The sequence below is a fragment of the Canis aureus genome, chromosome 22 (assembly GCF_053574225.1).
Source record: "Canis aureus isolate CA01 chromosome 22, VMU_Caureus_v.1.0, whole genome shotgun sequence".
NCBI lineage: Eukaryota > Metazoa > Chordata > Mammalia > Carnivora > Canidae > Canis > Canis aureus.
The window spans coordinates 40615819-40643066 of NC_135632.1; the positions used below are offsets into that span (position 1 = coordinate 40615819).

The 27248-nt window shown below is 48.2% G+C and overlaps 1 protein-coding gene across 5 annotated transcripts in view; it reads right to left on the minus strand.

Annotated features, from left to right (window-relative positions):
• Nucleotides 1-902: 902 nt before the first annotated feature.
• The window catches only part of GASK1A (golgi associated kinase 1A), an 82183-nt gene continuing 55837 nt past the window's right edge, over nt 903-27248 (minus strand). For 4 of the 5 annotated variants that reach the window (XM_077865566.1, XM_077865567.1, XM_077865565.1 and 1 more), the window contains 4 exons: nt 20110-21405; nt 3867-3989; nt 2004-2107; nt 903-1414 (listed from right to left, as the gene is read on the minus strand). In XM_077865566.1, the coding sequence (XP_077721692.1) occupies nt 1204-1414; nt 2004-2107; nt 3867-3989; nt 20110-21360 (1689 nt within the window). In that variant the 5' untranslated portion in view covers nt 21361-21405 and the 3' untranslated portion in view covers nt 903-1203. Of the gene's footprint in view, nt 1415-2003; nt 2108-3866; nt 3990-5041; nt 5137-17567; nt 17736-20109; nt 21406-27248 lie in introns of those variants that run through there. The other variant, XR_013361447.1, reaches the window with a different exon arrangement.

Here is a 27248-nt window from a genome sequence, read left to right on the forward strand (position 1 = left end):
CACCTTTTCGTCATGGGCCTGGGCTCAAAATATGCTAGCACAACTGTTGCCTGGGTTTGAATTTGGGCCCTTCCACCTACGAGCTGGGTACCTTTGAACAACTTAACCCCTCTGTGCCTCATCTCTACAGTGGAGATGCTAACAATCCCACCTACCCATCAGGTTGTGGTGAGGGGAAATGCTGTGATCCATGTAAACCACTGTCACAGTGCCTGGCACACAGTCGTCACTCAGTAAATGTTACTTGTTATTATGGTGGGTGCTCAATAAACATTTGTCATTTGCTAACCATAAAGTGGCCAAGGCCAGATCTTCTGGCTCCTTCGTTCAAGTCCAGTCCTCTGAAAATCAAAGAGAAAAAAATCTCCAGGGTACATATATTTAGAAAGACCTTCTGAGGCAGAAGGTAGGGAGCACAGGGATACCTGCTGAGGAGTAGTGCAGTGAGAGGCCTGTGCCCCCGAGCCGGAGCCGCTCTGGGCTGAGAGGCAGCCCAGGAGAGTGGGCTCAATCCTGGAGTCCTGAGGACTTGGGAAGAGCTGGGTTTGAGCCTCCCTCCACCCCCTACAGCCCCAGAGGGAGGAAGAGGCCAGTGCCGAGGGCAGCGCTGGAGACGGTGCTGAGTGGGCTGAGCAGAGTGCATGGCCTGTCCTCCTGTGCCATGGCTGGTTGACACGCACTGGACAGGCTGGGCGGGGCCACACACTGTTTATGCATCCACCGTTCTGTGCGGAGCAGACCTGTTCACGTCATGCTGGAAGCTTGGGGCCTTGCCTCCTGACAAGATTCTGGCTTGGTATCTTCAGAGGGAAACTTTATACATATACTCCTACATATGCACACACAACACATCTACTCTACATATGCATGTGGGATGCACAAGTTCACAGTATCTGGAGCAGTTCATAGAACATTCTTGAATATATTTATTGGTGCAAGGGAATGAATAGCCAGAGCTGAAAAGGCAGAAAAGATGGTGGTAAGGTTGAAAACCCAATACCCACAACCACCTTCGCCATCCCACGCAGGTGGGACACCTGGGACATCCATGGTATCCTCTGGTTTCTTCTGGCTTTCCCCGCTTGTCTTCAGGTTGGAGGAACCCAGAGAATGTGGCCACCAGGATGAATGCTCATCCAGTCAGGTTGTGTTGGGAGGCACCCCGCCAGCAGGGCGAGAGCCTTGCCTGGGCAGTGGAGGAGTTCACGAGGCCTCATCCTTGAACAGTGTCAGGTTGTGCTTCCGAATGTGCTCCAGCAGCACCTGTCCTCGCCGCTCCAGAGTCTGCAGAGCCTGCTTCAGTCCCTGCCTCCCGCCTTGACTTTCCCAGAACACGGGGTCCATCCGCAGGGACTTGAGCAGCATGTTGTGTAGACACCCTGATGCAAGAACCTGCACGACAGACTCAGGAAACCTGGAGGAAGGGCCCCCGAGCCCCATAACAGAAAGGAAAAGCAAAAGTGATCTCAGAAAATTTCCAGGACAGGTGAAGCCAGATGGCCAGAAATTGCACAGCTGGCAAACCCTGGCAAAGTCGTCCTGCAGAGTGCTCGGGGCGCGCCCTTCCACCTACTCTGCTGGGAAAGCAGGCAGGGACTAGAGCTTTTGGCTGGGTCCCGGCCCACAGAGAAGCTGGAGGACTCAACTCTGCTTAGGAGGAGCCCTAAGAAGGCTGAGCTGCCTGCCATGAGTGAGCAGGGAAGGTAGGCTCCCCAGGCCGGCTCCTCCTCAGGGCCAGGGGAAGGGCTAGCTTTCCCAGACCCCAGCCGGCTGCCTGCGCTCTGCAGTGCCAGGAGGCCCTCTGGATACTGCGGGCGCCTGCTGGCTGTGTCCCCTCAGCGAAATTTCCCAGGGCTCCCCACCCCCTTCTGAGGCTCAGATCCAGCAGCTTTTGTCTAAGAGACTGTGGACTGCTCAGAAGCCATGATTAAAGGCTCCATGGTCTATGGCAGAGCCATCAGGCCTCAGTCTCCGAACCCTCATCCAACCCCACTGACCCTCACCCATTGAGGCCCTCCAGCAGCCGGAAGTTCAGCTTGTCCTCAGGATGCTGAAGGTTGCCGGCATTATCGATGTAGACCAGGTGGGATGGATCACTGCTCCGGACCTCAGGGAAGAAGATGGACAGGGACAGAGGTGGGTTAGTGGCTTGGGAGGCCCAGAGCTGACAGTCCCACAATCCACCCCGCTACCTGCCCAGATGTTCCCCATGTGAGCCGTAATCTTTATGGCAGTGCTGTGCTCAGTGCTTCCAGGCACCATCTCAGTGAATCCTTCCAGCAACCTCGGAAGGGAGCCATTAGGATCAGCTTCCTTTTACAGAATCAGGGGCATAAAGAACTCAAGTAATTTGCACACAGTCACACAGCTATTAAGTAGCTGGTTGGTTCCGACCTGGACCAGTACTGCCAAGCCATGTCCTATGAAACCGCAGAGCAGAGGGCTCATTCCTGTTCTGGGGGCTGACGGGGTGATGAGCACAGGGGAGAACCGGCAGGCGCAGAGGGAACCTACCCAGCCGGTCATGGCCTCAGGACGTACACGCACGCTCACTTGCACGCTCACCGTTCTGTGCCGCTGGCGCCTGTGCACCCACACATTGCCCAGTGTCACCAAGAATGCACGATGCCTTCTAGCCTCAGGCACACTCTATCCCCACGGGAGAGTTTTGTGACTCCTAAACCCTTTCAACACTAGAACCAGCAAAAGAGAATACCTTAGCCTTTCTAAAAATACGGTGTGGCTGGGAATGAGAGGCCATGTCTTCTGCTCCCTACGCCCACCCCGTGCACCCCATTCCTGTACATGATTCCATGACATCTTCCCATAAGTCTCTCCATCACTTGGGAGGCTTAACCTGGGAACTTCTGCCTCCAGGACCCTAGCTTTCCCTCTCTCTGTCTCTTCGCCCCCTCGCCCCTTGCCCCTCTGTACACTTCGGGGATCATCTATCTCTTGAAGCCCAATGACTCCTTCCTCAGGGAACTGCTGTCCCAAGGGGTCTGTGACGTGGCTGCCCCCGGGGTAGATGATAGCCGTAAGTGCATCCTCTCCCCGCAGGGGAACTGCCTTTACCAGGGAAGAGGAGAGCGGGCTCTGAGGACAGGAGCCGCTTCACGAGGCAGCCCAGGCCTCTGGGCTGGTGTCGCCTGCCTGAAGCTCAGCCCGGGGCACCATGATGACAGCTACCCGCTCCACAAGTGATGGGCCAGGGCAAGGCATCGGGGACACTGGACTCACCAGGAGGAGAGGACAGAGTAGCCCTCCTTGGGCAGGAGACACGGCTGCTCTGCCTGCCAGTCCCTGTCTCTGATGGCCTCGGCACATCGCTTCCCACCCCGCTTGTCTTCACGTTGTGGGATGCACAAGTCTACAGTACCTGCAGCAGTTCATAGAACATTCCTGAATATATTCAGAGCCCACTCGGGCTATTCTTTTAACGGGAGGCAGCAGAGCGTCCCTCAGATCTGCACCAGCCTGTAAGCCATCAGGTCCCAGGATAGGGCCCTGTCACTGCCACTGACCAGCCCTGGGGCCTTGGAAACTCCCTTCCCCGTCCCAGGCCCCAGTTCCCACACCTGCTGGCAGGGTGGGGGCTGATGCCAAGACCCACAGCTCACACACCTGCTTCCAGGAGCCCTAGGGGTTCCCTGTAGTCTCTCAAGGGGACAGTGGAGTTGTCCCGCCTCAATCACATTTGCAAAGCCCCACTTGGGGCTTCCTAGAAACATTATTCAGACAGAGGCTCCCACTGCTAATAAGAACAGAGTTGGGAACCCCCAGTGTCATGTGATCTCTGCCACCCAGAAGCAGCATCTTCCAAAGGAGACAGGAAGACCCGAGTCTGGGTGACAGGGGGAACCTACCAGGATGTGGACCAGCCGCAGCTCACCCGGGTTCCGGCATTTCTCTCGGAGCCTCTCTTCCACGCAGGTGTCTGATGGCTCAGGCTCGAAACCACAGCAGTAGCGATCTAGGCGGTCGTGCACCTAGGAGGACACCCAGCCTGTGACGGGTGCGGCACGGGGCCTGCCTCCCCCAGGCCCAGCTCTAGGCGGCCTGGCCCCTGGGGCCCCACACTGGGGGCAATCCTCAGTGGCTGTGCGTGCTGGTTGGCCGGCTGCTGGCGTCTGGCCAGTGACGGAGCTTCTGCCCTGCTCCCCAGCCAGCTTGCTCTGCACCCCAGAGCTGTTGGCTCACATGCCTCAGGCCAGCATGGATTTCCACCAGTACCCACTACTTCCTCTATGGAGCTGCCCCAAACTCTGGCCTGAGGCCACTGGGCCTCCCCGTGCTGACCATCTGTCAACCGGGGGAAATCCACATAGGACTCCACTTTTTCTTTAAGCAGCAAATGCTACAGCAGAGACTTCTCCCTTCTTTGGAAGTAAAAATGCTTTAATGACCATCTAGACAGCTCCTGAGTGGACAGCTCTTCCGCCCTGCAGCTCAGCCTGAATCAAAGTCAGAGAGGGAGGAGGGCCTTCCCCCTACAGGCTCATTTTACACTGGATGCCTCAAGTGAGAATTCTCAAGCATGATGTGGGGTCAATTCTGAGGAGCTCTGCCTCCCACCCCCTACAAACACACATATGGATGACATACGTGACATACTAGAGTGTCACAGAATCATCATAATATATCCCACTCACCTGCTTCCAGGAGCTTTCTTCAGAAGGAAGGAGTTGTAGCCTGCAAGTCAGGAATTAAGATAGAAACACGGACCCACCCCAGGCCTGACCTACACGAGGAGGTCATCTGCCATGTGCATCAAAAGCAAAGACGTCCAGCACGGAGAGGCCTACAAACAGAAGTGGGAGAGTCCTCTTGGGGAGAGGGAGGGTCTTGCTGTAGGGAAAAGACAGAAAGGGATAGGTCCAAGGGGGATGTGGGGGGGAAAGGTTGGGATGTGCTAGGAGGTGGATGAGAGAGGGGGTGAGGTTGGGGGCAGCTGGGAGTGCCCATCACTTATAGGGTGGGTGCACTTACAGGGAGGAGGTGTGCCCTTCTCACAGGAAGGAAATTTGGTTTGATACAGTACCTTGATGAGTGCTAATGACAGAAGCTGAGATCTCCAGAGGTCTGGGTGTGGGAGGACTCGCTTTGCTTGGGACAAGAGGAAAAATCCATTTGTTGCTGTGGGAGGGGGAGGAGAGAGGGGAGAGGAGGAGAGAGTGAAGCAGGGAGCAGTAGGAGCCTGAGGGTGTGGGTGTGGCCTCCATGACCCCCTCTATGCTCCAGTGAAGTTGCCACCCTTGTGAAATACTTGCTGGCTTCGGGGGAATAGGCTGAGCTTTGAGTTCAGGTTTGGTGAGGGACAAATCAAGGCATGTGAAATAGGAGTCTGCTGCCTGGGATTTGCCCAAATCCTAGGAAGGTTTCCAGATCCACCTGGGTGGTGGGGCCCAGGGTTTGAGTCATCTTAAATCCCCAGGTGGTGTCAGGGTCACAGGGGAGGGAGGGCTCAGGGACCCCTGCACTCTACCAGTGGGGATGATGAGTCACACAGGTGCTAACTCTCAGTGCAAAGGTCAGTGTCTGAAAGAGCCTTGTGTGTGGAAGACCCAGAATGGAGACCCAGGTCCCACCTTTGCAGAATGGCCTGCAAATAGTTTGATGTAGGAAGCCTGGGAACACCACTGGAGAGGTAGGTGCCAGCCTGTGAATCTAGGAATCAGCTCCAGGTAACATACTCTGGTTGGGCCAACTGTCCAGACCATGGGGACAGAGTGGATACAGGCAGGGTGGAGGAGAGTGAGAGTCAGGGAGGGGGAAGCAGGAAGCCAAATGGCACCAAGCTGGTGATGAACCCCACAGAAAGAAAAGGTCTGTTTCCTAAGTCCTCAGGAACCTTCTGTGATTCTGCTCCAGCACACAGTTTAGCTCTGGCCGGAGCTGGGGCACTTCCCTCCCCCACGGTGGTGATGATGCAGAGCAGCCACAGGCTTGCGGCAAATGCAGCGGTCTTATTAATCTGATAAAGCAATGACAGTGTCTCTCCCTCAGAGATGATGATGATGTGGTATAATCAGAGATATATTTGGTCTCTGTCCCCGATCTTGGTGCAGAGCTCCTAAAACCTTTGCATTTTCCAGTGATTCATAATGAGCCTCTTTGACCACATCTGTGTTTATGCTGATGAGATGACTCAGGGGAGCCCCAGATAACTTCAGAATGGGGGCTGGTCACCAGAAAGGGAAGTGGAGAGAGGATAGGAACTTCCCTCCAGGAAGGGTAGGAGAGCTGGAGATTGGATTATAAAAACAAGAACAATGAGATTTGGAGCACTTCTGGGCTGGTCAACACATCCATGTGTCAGGAGGGTGGTGCATCCCAGCTCCAGAGGCAGATAACCTTCTGTGCTTGGGACCCTTCTGGACCTTACCTGATATACCTGTTCACCAGGACGTTCCTTTGTATCCTTCATAACAAACCTATGCATGCAACTATTTTCCTAAGCTCTGTCAGCTGTTCTAGCAAATGATCCAACCTGAGGAGAAGTCATGAGAACCTTTCACTTATAGCCAGTTGGTCAGAAGTGTAAGTAGCACAGGACTTTTGACTGGTACCTGGAGTAAGACAGTCTTGTAGGACTGAGCCCCTTAACTGTGGGATCTGACACTGACTCCAGGTAGACAGTGGCAGAATTAAATTGAATTGTGGGACACTCAGTTGGTGGTGGAGAATTGGTGTCAAAACCAAACATCACTCACATGACCACCATCATGATCACTGCTGTCCACCTCTAGCTCATTCACTCCTCACTGAACCTTTGCAAGGGAGATGCTATTATCACATTTTACGCATGGGGACACTGGCCCCAGACATACCTAATGTCATAAATGCAAAATTAATATAGCTGGGATTTGAACCAATGCCTGCCTGGCTTGAGGCCCAGCTCTCTGTGTTATCTTGCTGTGCCTCCCTGAAGATCAGGAAGGGTGAGCTAGTTACAGAAGTCAAATGAGGTCTCCATCATTACTCTTCTTGAGCTTAATTACTTTGGTCTCACTCTTGCTAATTAAGGCTAGAGAATCGCTTTCAAAATTATGGAGGAGGAAGGGGAAGAACAAGAAGACGACCTTACGTGGCCTCAACAGAGTTGGGCTCTGTCATCCTCCATGACATCTGAGGCAGCAACAGGCATGGTGGTGTTTGGATGGTCCATGTCTCTCTTCTGTGGTCACTGCTCAGCCAACCAGAGCCAACACCACCATCCTGCCTCCCTCTGCCCACTGGCAGCCACCCCTCTCTACAAATGGGGGTGTGGGGGAAAATCTGTCACCTCCAGGATATAGCACTCATCAAAGCCACCCCCAGTCTACTCAGCCCAGCTCAGTGCTGACCAGTAAGAGGTCAAGCTCCATTTCCATATTCCTTTGTAGGAAAATTCACATATGTTCTGAAGAAATACAAAACTGATCTCCTCCAACACAAACAAGAAAATAACTATGGTTCAGTCAACCTCACAAAACTAGACATCCAGGAATGGGAGTGTTCAACAGTCCCAACTGCTGTCTCAAAACGTGTTCTGTTCTGTAACATTTCAACACAGAGAAGTCACATGTCGGGCCTAGACCACCACCCCAAACAGGCTGAGGGCAACTCTGTTGAGGCCACGTAAGGTCGTATTTCCAGGGATGGTGGCCCAGACACCCACAGGTACTACTAAAAAAGGGCAGGTTTAGCCCAGAGACAATGCACTGGCCCAGCTTGGCCAGGGTGGCAAACAGCTACCTCCCTGTTCATGAAGTAAGCCCATGAACAAGACCCTGGACATGGACCATCACTGCTTAGGCTGCTTAGGCTTTGGGTAACAACAGCCACAAGTAACAGAAAAACCTGATTCAAAGTGGCTTCAACCATAAGGAAAATCAAAATCATTTGTGGCAGCAAGTCCCAAGATGGGGCAGGCTGGAGATTTAGCAGCTCCTTGTCATGGTAAGGACTCCATGTTAACATCCCAGTCTTACTTCTGGAAGCCTGCAGGTGGCAACTGTGGGTACCTGTTTCCCTTGTTCATGGCAGGGGGCTGGGGGAGGGAGAGGACACGGAGGAGAGAAACAGAGACAGAGACAGAAGGGAAAGGAACCTCTCCTCCAACAACCTTCCCTTTCACCTGACTCAACCAAATCAGGTCACAGGCTTATCCCTGGACCAGGAGTGACCAGTGGAAGATGGCAATGCACTGATCCCTGAACTCAGGAATGGTAGAAGGTGAATCACATCAGGACTCTGTGTGAGAGTCTACTTTGGCTGCAAGGTTCTCACTCAGGCTATTAATACAAGTGTTGACCAGGGCAGGGCTGAGGATAGAGCCCTGCAGCTTGCCACCAGACACCTCCCAGTCTTCCAACTGGTTTCAAACCCACTTGAAGCCTGTATCATGTGCCCCCCTCCACTATGTCCTAGCTATATGACCTGAGGAAGTTATTTAACCTCAACACCCCTCAGTTTTCACATCAACAAAATGGAACAGTGGTACTCCTATGGGCTTGCCCTGAGGCCTGCATAGGGTAATAATGACACATGTAACACAGGGGGTGGTTGTGTCGGAAGAGCCTTCTGTTGTGCCTGCCCTGGGAGCGACAGGCCCAAAGACCTCCAGGAATCTTGGAGGTTCCCTCACCCACACACACACACCAGGAAGCCCCAGCCTCACCCAGTGCTACAGGCCAGAGAAGCAGAGTCTGAAATAAAGTCTTACAACACAGTCACCTCTCTCTCTCTCTCTCTTTTATTTTTTTTTCCCACTCTCTTCTTGTGGGTATGCCTAGTTTCTGGAGTTCGGACATCTCTGTGTGACAGGCACCCACCTGCTGGGTTCTCCTTGGCCGGGTAAATGCCAGGGCAGTTCTGGCAAGCAGAAACATGGTAACTGCTCTGGATTTCACATTATGCCTCACACACAGCCAGCTAAGCCCTCCTTCTTCCTGCCAAACTCTTCCCGACCCCAACTCTGGGCCATTCTGCACAGATTTCAATTTGCAGCAGCCTCCTTATTTCCAGAGAAAGCCACAAGGAATATTGGCCCATACAATATTCCTGGCTTCTCAAACTCTATACCCATTTGAATGTTTAACAGGAAGGGTCTGGCCAGGCCCAGTTGCCAGTTTGATTATTTTGCCACTCATACCGTCTGGTTATTTTTTTTCCACTAAAGAGAAATTCAGTTTCAACAGCAGCAGGCGAGCAGCCAAACAAGACCAAGATTAGGTTTCATTCCCAGATGCCTTCAGGATTTGATTCTTTTTCCCCTTTTCGGAAAAATGAGGAGTTACCAAGAAAAAAAATGACAGACCTTTGCAGTTTTGGTTTTCTGACCAACCCAGCAATGTTGCACGATCCTTATGCAGATGGAGCTTTTTGCTCATATTTACTTAAGTGGTTGTAAAGCCCTTACTTTGTGCTGGGTGCCACTCAGTGCTTTCACATGACAATTCGTTTACTCCCTCCCAGGAGCCAAGATGTAAATACCATTACTACCACCCCCACTTCAAAGATGTGGAAACTGAGTCACAGAGGCTGGGGTAATGTGCCGAAGATCCCAGAGCAAGGAAGTAGTGCCTAGACTCAGAGCTGAGCAGTCTGGCTCTGACCAGTAAGTGGGGCTATGTGGCCAGCACATGTTTTGTGGCACCAGAGCTTCCACGTTCCTTGATGGCAAAGATGAAGCCATGGTTTAGTCTGATCCCCAGCACCCAGCACTTGTTTAGCACAACCAGAGACTTAGTTGAGGGTTTTGTTTTGTTTTGTTTTGTTTTGTGAGTGAACAAATTAGTGACTGCAGTGCGTGGCTGGCTGACCACACAGGGACTGTGATCACTTAACGCCTGCCCACCACACCCTATCTCCCTGCCCAAGATGCCAACCCCGGAAGTTTTCAGGGGGAGGCCTGGCTCTGTGGCCCCCCAAAGAGGACAGCTGGATGGGGCAAGACACAGTAGTCTGCCACGAAGGGACAGCAGGTCCAGCTGTGGGAGAGGGGAGGTGTGGGAGGAGCCAGCACAGGGCAGGACGGGTGGCCAGAGTCCTCTGACTGATCACATCAGGCCGCTGGGGCAAGACAGGTTCCACAGCCAGTGCCTTATCTGGGTCTGCTGGGTTCCAGAGGGCCACTTGCTTTCCCTGGTGGCCCATCCCGCCCATTCAGGGACCTTCCTTCTCCCAAGCTAGGAGCAGTCACAGACCTGGGTCCTTCTGGGTGGAAAGGATAGCTGTCACCTGGGCAGACTCGCTGCCTGGGGATCAGATTGCCACAGGGTGGCAGCATCTCCCTGCACAGAGGGCAATGTCTGGTCCCACCCTAACCAGCTAGTGATTAGAGAATTCTTGAGGCTTCTTTGGGGAGGTCAGAGTGGGAGAGGAGTGGGTTAAGAAAATGGGCACTGCTCCCACTTTCCTCTGAAGACTCATCTCGGAGTGCTCCCCATGTGTCCTGAAAAAGGGCAATCTTCCAGGAGGAACATCTGGATGCTGCATCTGCCCCAAGCCTGCAGCCAGAAGTTGTGACACCAGCTTAGGAAGTGAGAATAGAGTGGCTAACGGGCTTTAAGGAGATGCACTGAAAAGAACTAGATCTTATCTAAAAAGACAGTCCTAATTGTAACATTAACACAGAAACCACAGCTGTCAAAAGATAAATCCACCACAGCAGAAAAGTTTCCAACTGAGAAGGCTAGGGTGAGTCACCCTTAGAACACCTTCCACAAAAGTCCCCAACACAATACATTAGAGGGGAAATCCTGTGACCTCTTCCACAGATACTTGAAAGGCATTTGATAAAATTTTGCATCCATTCCTGACCAAAGAAATTCTTAATAAAGCAGGAATAATGAATAGTTCCTCAACAGATCTTCAATCAAAAACCAGTATGCTGTTTCATGGTGAAACAGCAGGAACTGTCCCAAATCTGGAGCAACAACTCATGTCCATCAGCCCTTTAATATTTACCATTGCCTTGGAGCCGTCAGCAAATGTAATGAATGAATGAAGAGGCAATGAGAAGACCAAGGGCATTCATTACAGATGATACGCTGGTATACCTGGAAAACCCAGAGGATAAACTGAGCAAGTGTTAGAAGCAACGCAGAGTTAGTGTGTGGCCAGCAACCACATTAATACACAGAAATAATAGCCTCCACATAGACTGGGGGCAACAGGCCAGAACATATAATGGAAGAAAAGATCCCATTTTCAATGGCCACAGGAAGATGAACTGCCCAGGACTAACCCCACATGACAGTGAAGAAGACATCAAGATGTTTCTGAGAAGACGAATAAATGGAGAGACATATGTGCTGGGAAAGGTCATTGTAAGGACATGACTGCCTATTGACTTGAGAGCAGGACCCAGGACACTTGGGGTGGGGGTGGGGGCTCTCACCCTTGCCCCCGTCCTTGGAATATGGGTTTGGCTTGTCTTCCCTGCTCCCAGAGGCTGCTCCAGGGACATGGCTCTGAGATGGTGATGTGATGGGGAGAACACCTGCATGGTATACATGACTGAACCCAGTTAAGGCCACTTTATAAACTTCTAAGATTTGTTGGGTGGCTACCAAGATGTATTGTCTTGCTGCCACCCAAGGCAAGTCTTGAATGTAAGTTCTGTTTGTTTATTAAGCCTACCACCTACCACGCTGGAGTGACTGCTTCTTTCTTTGGTCTCTCACTGCCCTCTGCATAGAGCAGCCTGTGTCAGATTATACCTGGGAAGGTTCAGAGTGGGTGATGAACTGACAATATCCAATTCTTGTCTAGAATGACTTTATATTTTAGGATGTAAATTTTCTCTATGGTCCACACAAATTTAATTGGATCCCAATAAACCAAGAGGACTTGAGAAGTAGAAGTGACAAGCTGACTCTAAATTTCTTATGGGAATAGTATGCAAGAATATCAGGAAAATTCTAAGAGCAATGAGAAAGACCAAGCCCTACTGGTCATGAACATAAAATATAAAGCACAGCAATTAAAACTGTGATTCTGGCATATAAATAGACAGAACCTTCACTGGAAAAGAAAAGAGCCCAGGAATACACCTACATACATATGGAAATTGGCTATATGGTAAAGGCAACATTTCAGATGGAGGAAAAGGTTGATTATTCAACAAATGTGCTGAGACATTTTGGTTGCCATCTGAAAAAAAAAATCGTTGTTTTTTTGCATCTTATCCCTTACTCCAAAATAACTTCCAGATGGATCAAAGACAGATGAAAAAAAAAACAAAAAACAAAAAACAAAAAACAAAGACAGATGAAAACACATGGGAAACTTTCAAAAATAGTCCTAAAGTAAGGATGACCTTTTAAAATGTATACTAACCTAGAAATCATGAAAGAAAAGCTTGATAATTTTAACAACATAACATTTAAAAAATTTCTGCATAGCAAAAAGACCATAAACAAAGTTTAATGACAACTGAACCTGAAATACTATAATACAGTAAAACAAAAGACTAATTGCTGTCATCTATAAAAAGCTCTTAAGATCATTATGAAAAAGACCAACAATCAAGAAGGAAATGGGGCAAAGGCAATGAATAGACAATTTTAAAAAAAGTTAAAAATATCTGAACAGGGCTAGGGTGGGGCTGAAGAAACCAAGGGAGGCACTCACTGTCCAAGTCGTGTAGTACAAGGCAGTACACCTCCTTAAAATGTTTGCACATTGGGCTCATAAATTCATTTTCTATTGCAGCACTGCAAATGACCAGGGCCTTAGTGGCTGCAAAGAACCTATTTATTATGTCATAGTTTCTGTGGATCAGGAATCCATCACATTTTTGCTGGGTTCTCTGCTCAGGGTCTCACCAGGCTGAATTCCAGATTTTAGCCAGGGGCGGTGTCTCATTGTAGCTCAGGGTCATCCCCTAAGCTCCTTAAGGTTGTTGGCAGAAAGTATTCCTGTGGTTGTAGGACTAGATCCCAGGGATCTCAGAGTCTTCCTAGGAACCCCCCCCCCCCCCGCCCCCTTTCATCAGGCAATTCAGACCATGGCTGTTTGCTTTCTGAAGCCAGCGGGAAATTCTTCAGATGCTTCCTCTCCTTTGAAAGACTTCCCTGATTAGGTCAGACCCTTCCAGGATAATCTTTCATTTGATCAACTCAAAGTTAAATGATTGGTAACTTAATTAATTACTGGAATGCTAGTCGATCATATTTGCAGGTCTCACCCATTCTCAAGAGCAGGGTTTGATGCCAGTGGGATGGGAACTGTGGGGGTCATCTTAGAATTCTGCCCCTCATACCTCACCCTGATGGAGGCCCTGCTTTTAAATATATGTAAAGGTACTCACTATCACCCTTTAAACACCCTTGCCCAGGCAGGTATTTCAGATCTCCAGAGTTGGCTGCACTATCTGTGAACTGGAGATGGGGGACATACAGCTCCCATCACTTGGGCCTGTCATAGGACTTACATGAGTCCATATGTGTGGTCTCAGCCAGACATTGCCAGATAGGTGTAGGCACTTCATAAATGGTGGCTATTATGACATGTCATGTCTGTAATAGGAAGCCTGAAAGGTCGGCATTGATGGCAGATCTGAGATCCTTTCTTTTTTTTTTTTTTAAGATTTATTTATTTATTCATGATAGACAGAGAGAGAGAGAGAGAGAGAGAGAGAGAGAGAGAGATTGGCAGAGACACTGGAGGAGGGAGAAGCAGGCTCCATGCCGGGAGCCTGATGTGGGACTCGATCCCAGGACTCCAGGATTGCGCCCTGGGCCAAAGGCAGGCGCCAAACCACTGAGCCACCCAAGGATCCCCTCTGAGATCCTTTCTAATTGATTGAACACCTGATATCCCAAGGAGGCTAAACTAGAGGCGATATACATGAATTGAAGCCATAGATTTGAACTCAAAATTAGGGATGCACACAGGATCACAAATAATTGAAAAATTTCCTTGGAAAGGAAATGGGTCAGTCCCACCCAGAAGAAACTTAATAAATATTTTTTTCTGGAGCCAGTTAGGTACAGCAAAGAGGGCAAGAGCATGCACTCTGTGGCCAGACTGCACTGGATGAAACAAGGCTGTGACTGTGGGCAAGTTCCTTAGCTCTTCTAAAACTCAGTTTTCCCATATGTAGAATGAAGCTAAGAATATGTTGAGGACATCAGGAAGCACTAGACCTTGTCATCTGTCCTGGAAGTTTAAGTTAATTAACAGCCAGAAGGCAAGAGCATACAAATGTTGTTTTCTACCTCTATGATTCTTTTTCTTTAGGATTTTATTTATTTATTCATGAGACACACACACACACACACACACACACAGAGAGAGAGAGAGAGAGAGAGAGGCAGAGACACAAGCAGGCTCCATGCAGGGAGCCTGATGTGGAACTCGATCCTGGGTCTCCAGGATCAGGCCCTGGGCTGGAGGTGGCGCTAAACAGCTGAGCCACCCGGGCTGCCCTACCTCTATGATTCTATTCTGGATCCTATAAGAAATATAGAAGGCCTTGGGATTCTTTTCAGTCTAGAGGAAGAAGTGGTGTTTGAGGAAGCAAAACACAGCAACGCCTAGATAGGAAATCATACAGAGACACTGGAAGTTCATTCATCACTCATTCATTCATTCATTCATTCATTCAACGAGTACTTCTCTAGGATCAAACTAAGAGCTTGGCTCCTGTCTAGGTGCTGAGGATGTGGTGATGAACAAGACCGAGGCATATGATAAATACATGAATAAATAAAATATTTATGTACTGTGCTGGGAATCAGGAAGGGACTGACAGGATGCCATGAAAGAGAAAGAAAAATAATGAGGGGTGGTCAGGAGGGCTGAAGCCTGGGGAGAAGGAGTCAGAAGTAAGTCCAAGCAAGAGACCCTGTACCAGAAGAAGCTGGGTGTGTTTAGAAACTGACCAAGGGGATCCCTGGGTGGCGCAGCGGTTTGGCGCCTGCCTTTGGCCCAGGGCGCGATCCTGGAGACCCGGGATCGAATCCCACGTCGGGCTCCCGGTGCATGGAGCCTGCTTCTCCCTCTGCCTGTGTCTCTGCCTCATTCTCTCTCTCTCTCTGTGACTATCACAAATAAATAAAAATTGAAAAAAAAAAAAAAAGAAAAGAAACTGACCAAGGCCAGGTGCCAAGAGATGGAAGTGGGAACAGATCCTTGAAGGTCCCTGAAGAACTTGATATTGAGGGCATTGAGAAGGCCTTATCTTATTTTACCTTATTTTAATGGGGGGAAGCGTGACATGATCTGATTCATGATAGTAGAAGTGTGCTATCTGTGTCTGAACAGTTCTGAACTTCATAGCTCACCTTCCAACTTCCAGCTGCTATATTGCTTTGTCTGGGGGCTTTCTCCAAATTCCAGGGAATCCATACCTCCAGCCCTCAACCAAAGATTGATGGGATATTTGGCTATAAATACCTTGAGTCCCTCACCTCTTGGTGCACTAAGAGCATGTATTTTATACTATTTCTCAGAAATTTTCTTGTGGAACTAAGCCCGAGTCACCTGCATGGTGACCTGCTTGATAGCATGCCCTTTACTGGCTGCCTGTCCTTCCATTTCAATTCCCATGTTCCTTCAGGTATTTCCTGAGATCGTCTCCCAGATAAAAGACCTCACCAGAATCCTGGACTGAGGGTCTGCCTGGGGGATGTCTTCTGTAAGGAGACTGGATTGGAGGGGACATAAGTGGAGGCAGGGAGACAAATCAAGGGGCTGTCGGGCTAGTCCAGGTAAGAAAAGATGATGACCTGGGCCAGGATGGTGGCAGGTAAAGCTTCCTGGATCTCAACTCTTGGGGATGTGAAGGCCCTTCATAAGCAGAAGTTACAGAAAGACTTTTATGAGCCAACATCACGAACTCCCAGTCTGTCTGAATTCTCCACATCTCACCCACCACATAGCCAATCACACGCCCTCTAAGAGGAAGCACCATGTGAAGAAAGAGGCCCCTTTAAAAGAGAAAAAACAGAAATGTGCCTAACCCCCCAGCACTTCCTGTTCTCACTCTGGCCTCTGGGTCAAAGACCCAACTCCTCTCAGGTTGGATTTGGCTTACAGTGAATGTGATGGTCATTAGTTCTTCTTGCCCATGCCTTGGCTGTGTCATCATCACTGTCAAGAGGAGAGGGACTTTCTACCTTTTACCAGAGTGAATGCAACCCTGGTTACAGGTGGCCTGTGATATTAAGCTGTTTCATGAGCCCTATCCAACAAACACACATACACACTCTCCCACCCATTTTGTCCCCCTGAGTAGAACCAGCTTCTCACTGATCTATCAAGAAGTAGTGGACTCTCTCTTGGTCCTACTTCTTCCTATGATACAGCCTGGATTGGGGGTGGGGTGGGGTGGAGATACCTACTCACAATTAGTAATTTATCTTTCGTAGAGAAACCAGTTTATTAACTGAGAGCACCATCTTGGTCATATTGGCCTGCCAAAAATTGTTCTTGACTTATTCATAATGAGTTGCAGATGCTGTTAGTACCCCACCCCTATTCCCCTGGCACTCACTGTTCCTGTACATACCAATGGCTTTCTACAAGTGCTGCAGCTCTCTGCCTTAGCCCCTTTCTGGCTGAAGGATCTGGTTTGGCTGGCAAGCACGTGGGCCAGGCTACCAGTGCCAGGAGGTCAACGCCCTCATGAGCAGTCTCAACCACTGACAGTTGGGAGCTAGTGGGTAAATAACCCAGCTTTGGCCCTCAGGTGAGACAACTCTGGTGTATGTCCTACACACTCCCTCAAAGGTCTCAGGAGGACTGAGCTCCCCTTGCCCACAACAGTGTTTGGGCATGATATGGAGTATATGTGGGTGTATGGTTCAGGTGAATGGTATGCATGTGTGGGTGGCTGTGACATACGTGGGCACATAGGGCTCATGTATAAGTGTGCAATGTGTGTGTTTGGGTGTATGTAACTGATTTCGTTATTGCCCCACAAATATTTGCTCCTCTCCCCCTTCCAATCTGAGCAAACTGTACTTCTCCTTCCTGGCACTGACTTGCTTTGGCCAATGAATACTAGCAGTGACATTGGTAGAGAGGCCTTAAATGTGCTTTAGCAGTTTGGTCGAGCTCTTGGGCTTCTTCCATTTCCTATGAGAAGAGTTTGTCCTGGATACTCCTGCCCCTTCACCCTGGGCTCCAGAATGAGAAACAAAAGGCAGACCTGAACCCAAATCACAGCGTGGAGCTAAGCTCAGTTGAGTCCCACTGATCCACAGACCCTGGAGCGAGAAATAACTGGTATTTTAAGCTACTGAGCTTCAGAGAGGTTTGTTAGCATTTCAGCTCACTAACTAGTACAAGGTATTAGATGGGATTTGCAAAGCATAGGATAAGATTTGCGGGGAGTACAAAGAATGTGTATGTGTGTAGTGCTTGTGTATTTTGTGTTGGGGAAATGGTATTTGTGATACACAAACACAATAGAGAAAAGGTTTATATTGGATAACACAAAGCAAATGAGCAAGCCTAGCACAGAGTGAGCTGTATACAAACTGAATTTGTACTCAGTTCCTAGTCAGAAGACACCTTGGGTTCCTGGCTGGGAAACCCACATCCTGAAACCTCGCCTCTCTGTGACTTACTAGTGGCTTCTAGGAAGGCAGCATCAGCCAGACAGGGGTGTTTGACTTCACTGGTGTTCAGCAAACAAGGAAGAGGTGGCACAAGGCCAGCCAAGTAGTGTCTGACCACACACCCAACCTGCGTGTGCCTTGGCTGCTGAGGCTTCTGTCCCCACAAGGGCTTGGTACCTGAGGAAGAGAAGAGTCCCACACAGCAACTCTGGGGGATGGACAGAGGGGCCCTGTGTGAAGCAGAAAACTGCGGTGTGCACATCAGCTAGACTGGGACTTTGCAAGGAAATGCATCCATTCTTAAGGCTTCAAGGCATCCCTACAAGAGTCCCCATTTCCTGACTCATTCATGACCAACTGAATAGTAACTCTGTGATTAAGAGGTGAGCTCTGAAGTCAGACCAAGGCTTTATCTCAGCTCCAGCAGCCATGACCTTGGGCAAGTAATTTAACCTCTCTTGACCTTAATTTCTCAACTTTAAAATGGGGATAAATACTGTATCTCACTTGTAAGGTTGCCATGAGGATTGGATGAGTTAATTCCTATAAAGTTTTGGGGACTGTGCCTGCATATTATTGTGCATGTGCTACCCTCCGAGTAATCAGGGCTCACTCTTAGTAAGGGACTCTGAAAGACACATACAACATGCACTAATCTAGCCAGAAACCAGGGCTTTTATATACTGGCTCCCATCAGTCATTGGAGGCTGCTCCTGCAAGGAGATAACCAGCCTTCTCTGTTTGCCCAGGGGTGTAAGTCTGAGAAACTTTTCCCCAAGCTGGGTGGTTGGTCACACTACCTGGAGAGCATTAGTTCCCCAGCACCCAGCCTGTCACAGGTCACTCAGAGCAAGCCCACAGATGCAGGCACTGGCCATTAGAAGCTACCACACATTATAATGGTCAGACCCAAGGGGGTGAGGGCAGGACATCCAGTCCCATTTTAGATGTAAGAAAAGTGAATCTCCAAGAGGCAAAGGAATCTTCTCAGAGTCATACAGCAGGAAGAGGTCTGGGAGATACCAAAGCCCATGCTGACCACTAGGCTCTACACTCCTCTTTCCACAAAACTGCCTTTGTGGACACAGACTGGAGGAGCTGGAAGTACCTCAGGGGACCGGCTAGCCCACTAACTGGAAACAAACATCCAGCTGCTGACAGGTAGCATTCATGGTTCTGGGGATGGGGCAGCAGGTGGATGTTAGAAAATAAGGAGATAGAGGATATGCCCCAAAAGAGAGCATGGCAGCCTCTGAATCAGACACGGCTACTCAGCCTAGGCTGATGACTGCCATATGGGAATGGATGCCTAATGTTATTCAACCATCCAATGTTTCAAAGGAAGCTAGATTTTTATGGGAAATATCCAAACTATTACATGTTGTCTAAGAATCTTCTAAAAACACATTGTGAACCAACCCTGTATGGACCGAATACAGTATATCAGCCTGTGGCTGCCTGAATCCTGTCTTGTGGCTCATCCACTCACCCTAGTTGGTGAATCTAAGGGCTCCTCTTGGTGTCTTTCCTCAATAAGCATCCCTACAGAAATGGGGGCTGGCTCAGTCTGCACTTAGTACACATACCCACCCATTTTGAGCTTGTTCTCCCCTTTTTTTGCCTTTATGCCTTTCTGGACATCTTTGCACACATGCCTCCATGGCTGACATCCAGTGCACAGGTCCCAGAACAACCACACTGTTTAGTTAGTCAACAGCCAATGCTTGCAGCCCCCAGTTAACCCTGTGCCCTGCCTGCCCAGTCCTTTCCTGGGATCCTCAGAAACTTCAGGGTTAACTTCGTGCACAGCAGGGACCTCAGCTGGCTTTGTGGCTGAATTCTTTCTCATTTTCCAGTGTCCAAAAATCATCTCTTTATCTTCCTGAGTCTTTCCTTCTTACCACACTTGCTTTCTTTTTAAAATTAGGTACCCATCCTGAATCCTTGTTGATTCAAGGATAAAATGTTATCCACAGTGACGTGCTGATAAATGTTTAATAACTACCTCTTGGAAATAGTGGGGAGTCCTGATTTGCAGCATTTGCTGACTCCCATGGTGTAAATACTGCCACCCTGGGCCAATTTCAAGTTACCAATATGACTGAATATGGAGTTGACAGGAGATGTGCAATAGCTCATCATTATATAATATTTATTATGTAAATGCAAGTAACCTAAAAAGCACAGATAATAGTGAAATCATTAGGAATTAATGAATTCTGAGTATTTATTACTTTTTTCTAATATATTATATTATTAGCTGATTTTATTCCACTTTTAATAATACTTGTGTTTTTCAACTGGGTCACAATATTCCTGAAAATTTTGGCAATCAGCTCTTATAAGCCCATCTGAGGTGGTTCTAGCCCACCACTGGATGGATAAACACGAGGCAGAAAAAATAACAAAAACAGGTATTTGGTGGTCAAAAGACAAGGATTGGAGGGGGAGTCACCAACCATCCTCAGGAGGGCAATTCCTCAGTCCCAGGTTCATCCCCAACCCCATACTTCCACTGCTCTCCACCTTCCCCTTGTCCAGCTCCACCTACCTGCAGCAGGAAGTCGAAGAGTGCCAGGCGTGCCCACTCAGTGTAGTGGATGCCCAGGCAGGAGGCCTGGCTTGGCCAGCTGCAGCCACGTGCCAACAAGGCCTGGTACTGCAGCCAGCCCAAGGACAGAGAGTTCTGGTCCTCTTCTGGGTCCCCCAGGTGCTGCACATCAGGCGCCCACCAGATGACAGGCCTTGTGCTACCATCTGTGTAGCGGTAGGGCAGCAGGGAACTGTGGAACTTTCGGGCCACAGCAGGCAGGCTCCGGCGCAGCCCCAGCACTCGGTCCACATGGAAGGACAGGACCTCATGCAGGTCCCCAGGCCTCTTGATCAGGCCACAGAGCCCCTGGGAGCAGAGATGGCTGAGCCCAGAAGACATGTTCTGAAGAGCACCCTCATTGGAGAAGGCAACCTGCAGCACCTGCCCATGGCCAGGAATCCTGGCTTTGCCCACCACCTCTCCCTTGGCCAACAGCTGGAACATTTGCACATCGTGCTCTGTGAACCATGGGGGAACCTGCCCACTGGTCCTCAAGCTGGTCAACATCCCAGGGCTCTCCGCATCACACCAGACAGATCCTTGCAGCTCCCCAACAGAGCCAGGCCACCGACGAGCCTCTGCAGTTGGGGTGGGATGCCCTGCTTGTGGCCTACCAGTCACAGCTCTGTTCCTAGCTCCTGGCAGATTCCTGCCTTCCACTGGGCGGGGCCGGAGAGTTAGTCCAGCAGCAGCTCTCCAAGCCTGTAAAGCTGTCATGTCAGGTCCTGTGAGGGGGCCAACCAGGGTGCCAGTGTCATTCTGTGCCTCTCCGATAGGATCATCATGCCAGGGAGGACCCAAGTCTTTGGTTCCTGGACTCCTGACCTCATCCTCCCTCAGGAGCACAAGACGTGAAGTACTGAGTCTCAAATCTCCTAGAGAGGCCAAAGTAATGTCCCTCCTGACCCTCCCTGGATGCCTACTGTCCCCTCCTGGGGACTTCCTACTTCTGTCCACTGTCCCTCTGTGGCCTTGCTCCTCAGCACACATTGGGATGGAATTCCTGGGCAAGGCCCAGCCTTTCCAGAACCCTAGGTCTCTTGCTTGCTGCCTCCAGCTGGAGCTCAGAGCCTGCCGATTGTGGGGGCCAGGGGCTTCCATGACCTCCTGGAGCTCCATGGGACCAGAGTCTGGGCCAGTAGCTGGATGCTGCGGGGGGAAGCGGGTGACAGTCACCACAGACAGAGTCATCAAGAGGCAGAATGCCATCACCAACCGCCTCTTGCCACGTAGTTTTCTCCAGAGCCAAGACGCCTGGGGGACAAGATAGAAAAAGAAAGTTTGAGACCTGGGAAAAATGTCAGACCCAATCCACAAAACAACTGGGACAGTGAATGAACATCTGGGGTGCATACAAAGAGACGAGATGGTGGAATACACCTAGCTGCCTTCAAGGGAGGAATGGGCAACCACAGCTAACTATGCTCCTGCTTCAAAGCTGAGCTTTGCCTCCCAGGGGAGCCTTTGCTGATACTTGCAGTTCGGCCTGGGTTTCTTCCCCTTGAATAAACCGCCATTATGACACTTGTCACCAGACACCATAGGCATCCCTTTAACATCTGTCCCTCATCACTGAATGCTGGCCGTTCTCTTTTCATCCCCATGTGAGTTTTAGGGCCCTCTCCGTGGATCTCTAATTGTCTCCCACAAGCACGCTTTTCCATTTTCCAGGGCACAAGGCTCTCAGCTACAGATGACCTTGCCCAGTTCCTCTTGCAGCCAGGTGTGGCCATGTGACTAAGTCTGTGCTTGGGTACTTTTGTCTGCCCCACTCGCTCAAGTGGAAGCTGGATGCCCTGGCCTTTCTTAGCACACAGATGTGGTAGCACCAGCTCCACATGTGTTGGCAAGGGCACGCTCTGGGGCAGTGACTTTTAAACATGTTGTGCCTGGATCAGTAGCATCAGTATCACCTGGGAGTCTGTCAGAAAAGCAAATTTTTAGGCCTCACCTCTTCACACCTGACTATAAGGTGCTTATGCAGCTGTGAGACCCAACCTTGAACACCCTGCTTGAAGTAGGGCAGAGGGGTAGGCAGACAGAAACAGTATGCTGAATAGCATACTTCGTGGAGCCCCAGCACCCCCACCCCTCCACTCCAGTCAAGGCCCCCAGGGCCACAGGGCAGGGAGACAAAGCCTAGAGAAGATCTTCCTCGTAAATGTGGGCTCTGAAAACTTGGGTTTCATCTGGAAAAGATAATCTTTGTTTCTTAAATATTACTAATGAGTAGCAAGTTTCTTCCTTCTCCCACCTTTTCCCTGATTCCCCTTCCAAATTTGTATATTTGTATCATTTTTATATTGTTAGGATATAAAATTTTATACATTCTAGCCCATTAGTCCAATGCTCATATTTGTTTAGGTCTTGGTTCTTCAGTGAAGTACATTCTTTGCATACTCCTGTCCCTTTTGCCCTAGTTTTTCATTATTTCTTGGTTGACTGAAGCCAGAAATGCATAATTTTCTCAAGAAGTACGCATGGGAACAGAATTCTCTGAGTTCCTGCATGTTCAAAACTATTTTTCCGTAGCATTCATACCTGAAGGGAAGTTTAGCTAGAAAGAAAATATTTTGGCACGGCTTCTTTCTCTGACTCACTTGTGGATCCTGCTCCACTGAATAGATGGGACTTTGTACCCTGCCTAGTTGCCGTAAGAATTCTTTATTTTTCTTTACATTCTTTTTCCAGCTTTATTGAATATAATTGACAGATTAAATTGTACACATTTGAAGTATACAATGTGATGATTTGATATGTGTATACTTTATGAAATGATCACCACAATCAAGTTATTTAGCACACCCATCACCTCACGTAGTTACGTTTATGTATGTGTTGAGAATGCTTAAGATCTACTCTGCAAATTTCAAGTATACAATATGGTATTATTAACTACAGTCACCTGCTGTACATTAGATCCTCAGAACTTATTCACCTAATAACTGAAAGTCTATATATTCTTTGACCAACATCTCCCCATTCCCCCTGCCCCCTCCTAGGCCCTGGCAACCACCATTCTACTCTCTGTTTCTATGAGCTCGACATTTTTTTTTTTTTAGATTCCACATACAAATGGTACCGTATAATACCAGATAGTATTTCTCTGTTTGCTTTATTTCACTTAGCATAATGTCCTCATGGTTCTTCCATGTTGTCACAGATGGCAGGATTTCCTTCTCTTTTTTATGGCTGAAGAATATTATGCTATTGATATATGTATATATATATATATATATACACACATATGTGTATACAAATTATATATATGTATACAAATACATATATAAATACATTGATATATATACACAAATATACATATTTATCCATTCATCTATCAGTGGACACTTACATCGTTTTCATATCCTGGTTATTTTGAATAATGCTGCAATGAGCATAGAGGTGCAGACATTTCTTTGAGACACTGATTTCATTTCTTTCAAATAAATACCCACAAGTGAGACTGCTGGGTCACTTGATAGTTCTATCTTCTAGTTTTTTGAGGGACCTCTATTCTGTTTTCTGTGGTGGCTCCACCAATTTACATCCCCACAAACAGTGCACAAGGGTTCCCTCCTCTCCACATCCTTGCCAACACTTGTTATCTCTTGTCTCTTTGATATGAGCCATTCTGACAGGTTTGAGGTGATCTTGTTTTCTCTGAAGTCCAATGATGTTATAGAATATATCTCAGTGTTGATTTTCCTGGGTCAATTTTTCTGGGCATACCTTGTTAGAATACCTTATTTAAATATTTTATTTCACCAAAGTTTTCTTAGACTAAATATTAAATATTTTCCATTCCACTGTTTTATTTGTTCTTTAGGCTCTTGAATTACATGTGTTGGGTGTCTTATCTGCCCTGTGTATATCTTTCATCTTCTCTCTAATCCTTTCTAACCATTTTTATTTGCTCATTTTGCTTATTTTTATATTCTACTTGGCAGATTGTTTTCCCCGATAGTCATTCACCTTTGTGTACTTTCTCATTTCTACCAAATTCCTCTTAATTTCTACTTTTCCCTATTTCTTTCCAGCTCGTATTTCACCTCTTCTGGCTATGTTACCATTTTTTTTCTTGAGTTCTTGCATTTCTCTTTGTTGGTGCTCTTTCATAGAGGGTCTTCTTTCATTAAACTTTAAAAATTCATAGTAATGCGTGGGAAATATCAGAAAGGGAGACAGAACATAAAGACTCCTAACTCTGGGAAATGAACTAGGGGTGGTGGAAGGGGAGGAGGGCGGGCGGTGGGGGTGAATGGGTGACGGGCACTGAGGGTGATGAGCACTGGGTGTTATTCTGTATGTTGGTAAATAGAACACCAATAAAAAATAAATTTATTATAAAAAAATTCATAGTGAAGCAACTGCTCAAAATTTTCACCTACTTCAAAGGGTGACTGACCTTCATCTGTTCATTAACTCTGCTGTTCATTGTTCCTTTTTTTTCTTAGAGTGTCTCTTTGTGGATGCTCAACTCCTTTTATGAGTTAGATGAGTCAATTGAACGAGGTTCCTATAGAAGGGCCTAAGTTGCATTTGAAATAGTGGCCAGGCTGCTTCCTGCAAATCTGGCTTGTGACCAGGTTCTCCATGTATCCTCTCTTCTGCCTCAAAAAGAGGAAAAGGAATTTGCATTTTGTCTTCCATTCTCTTTGTTGCTTTCAGATGGTTTCCAGGAGACAGTGGCAAGAATGCAGAGTTCTTTCTATGTAGCCATGTTCATAGAAATAGTCCTTAGTGGCACATTTTTAAGAAGAAAGGAACATGCCCTTACAGAATGCAGTGACTAGGCCAGGCCACAGAACAACCAACTTTTTCCAACTTCTGTGGTCTGGAGCCACAACCCCCATACAGTTCTGGGAAGTCCAAGAGTGCTCCTTCTGTACATTTTCAGAAGATCTATTCACTAGCTTTGTGGGAATTGAGTGCAGCCTCCAGGTATGCTGGCCACTTAACACTCCCAAGAGACAGACCACCCTTAAAGAGTGTCATGGAGCAGGAAGAGTGGTGGCCCACCAATCAGAGTGAGATTTCTAGGAGTCAGAGAGAGGGCAACAGATAACTAGATTCACCCGACACTCTCTACTTTATCTAATTTCTCACCATCTCCCTCACCTCTACACATGCTCCTCTTTCTATTTCCAATCCACTGAAAGGTAGCACCATCCACCCACATATCCAAGCCAGAAATCTGGGCCTGATCTCCATTCCACCCTTCCCTCTGCCCCATACACCCAAGTCTTGCAAATTTTTCCTCCCAAACATCTCTGGAATCCATTTATTTCTCATTAGCCACTCTGTGTCTACTTAGGCTGAAGTGCCTCCTTCTCTACTAGACACCTAACTGGTCTCTTCCTCTAGTCCCTGCTCCTCTACAATCCACTCACCACACACAGGATCATATCCCTCAAAGCCTCTTTGGAGAAAGTCTAAATGCCTGAAGTGCTTGAGCCATACTGATCTTCTTTTAATTCCTGGTCTTTTAATTCCAGACCCTCTCCACTTCCCATATGCTGTTCCCTCTGCCTGGAACATTCCTTTCCCCCTATTCTCATTCTTTAGGTCTTCCCCAGGAAGCCTTCCACAGAGGCCCCTCAATGGGCTGGATGCCCTAGCTATGTGCTCCTACAACACGCTGCTTCTCCCTGAGTATGCCCTTTCACGCTTTACTATATGATCATTTAAAGTCTGTTGATTCACACGGGTGGGACACTGGCTTACTTGCTGTTGTGTCTTGGGACTATCTCAGTGCCTGCCACACAGAAAGCTCTGTATGAAACAAGCTGTTAGATAAGAGGGATTTTCAGAAAGGGACCAACACTGTTCCTTGGCCTAAGGCACTGCAAGTCTGCTTGTGAGAAGGCTCCTCCAGTTCTAGGGTTCTTCCCTGTTTGAGGTTGAAGGGGGCTTTCTCTGATGCTTTTTGTGCTCCATGTTTGGTCCTCTTGGCCCCCAACTGATTCTAGCTGCCCTCACAGTGGACAGTCCCTTGCACACTGCCAGCTTCACACCTAAAGTGTTTGATTCACTCTTTACTTTCTTGCCTGCTCTGCAGGGAGGCACAGGGGAAGTAAATACCTTTGGTGACTATCCTCAGCCCAAAGGAGACAAAAGTCAGTGGGTAAATGCTCAGTCACCATCCTTCAGAGGGACAATTCTGAGAAGTGTGGAAATGAACCTCCCTTCTATAAAACAGATGATTCTTACCACCCCCTAAGATGTCTTTACCTGATAATCCTTTTGAAGTGAGATTCTAAATTTTGTCCTTAGATATATTTTTAATTTGGCCTTTATTACTATTTAAAAGACATACACACGCAGAATACATGCATAAATAAGCACAGTGGAAAACCCAAATAATATTAAGAAAATCAAACAAAATATGAACATCTTTTCTCCTCCTCAGCGGGAGCCACCATCAATAATTTGGATGTACATCTTTCCAGGCCTGTTTCTTTTCTTTGCATTAAGACATGCACATTTGTCACGATGTATTAATTGCCTGTGACTGCCATAATAAATATCCACAGACCCAATGGCTTAAAACAACAGAAACGTGTTCAGTATCAGTTTCACTAAGCCAAAATCGAGGTGCCAACAGAGCCATGCACCCTGTGGAGGCTCTAGGGAAGAATCTTCCAGCTCTGGTGGCTGCACACATTCCTTGGCTTCAGTCTCTATCCCTCCAATCTGTGGTCACTGTGCCTCTTTATTTTTTTTTTAATTGTTTAGGGTAGGGAATTTTATTATTTTTTTTTAAGATTTTATTTATTTTTTTGAGAGAGAGAGAGAGAGCATGAGTGGTGGGAGGGGCAGAAGCAGAAGCAGACTCCCTGCTGAGCAGAGAGCTCCATATCAGGACCCTGAGGTCATGACCTGAGACAAAGGCAAACACTTAACCTACTGAGCTACCCAGGTGCTCCAATGCCTCTTCCTTTTCTGTGTGCATCAGAATTCTCTTTGTTTCCCCTCTTATAAGGACAGGAGTGATGGCATTTAAGGCTCACTTGGATAATCTAGGATAAGCTCCCCATCTCAAGATCCTTAATTTAGATATGTAAAGACTGATTTTTCCAAATAAAGTAACATTCACA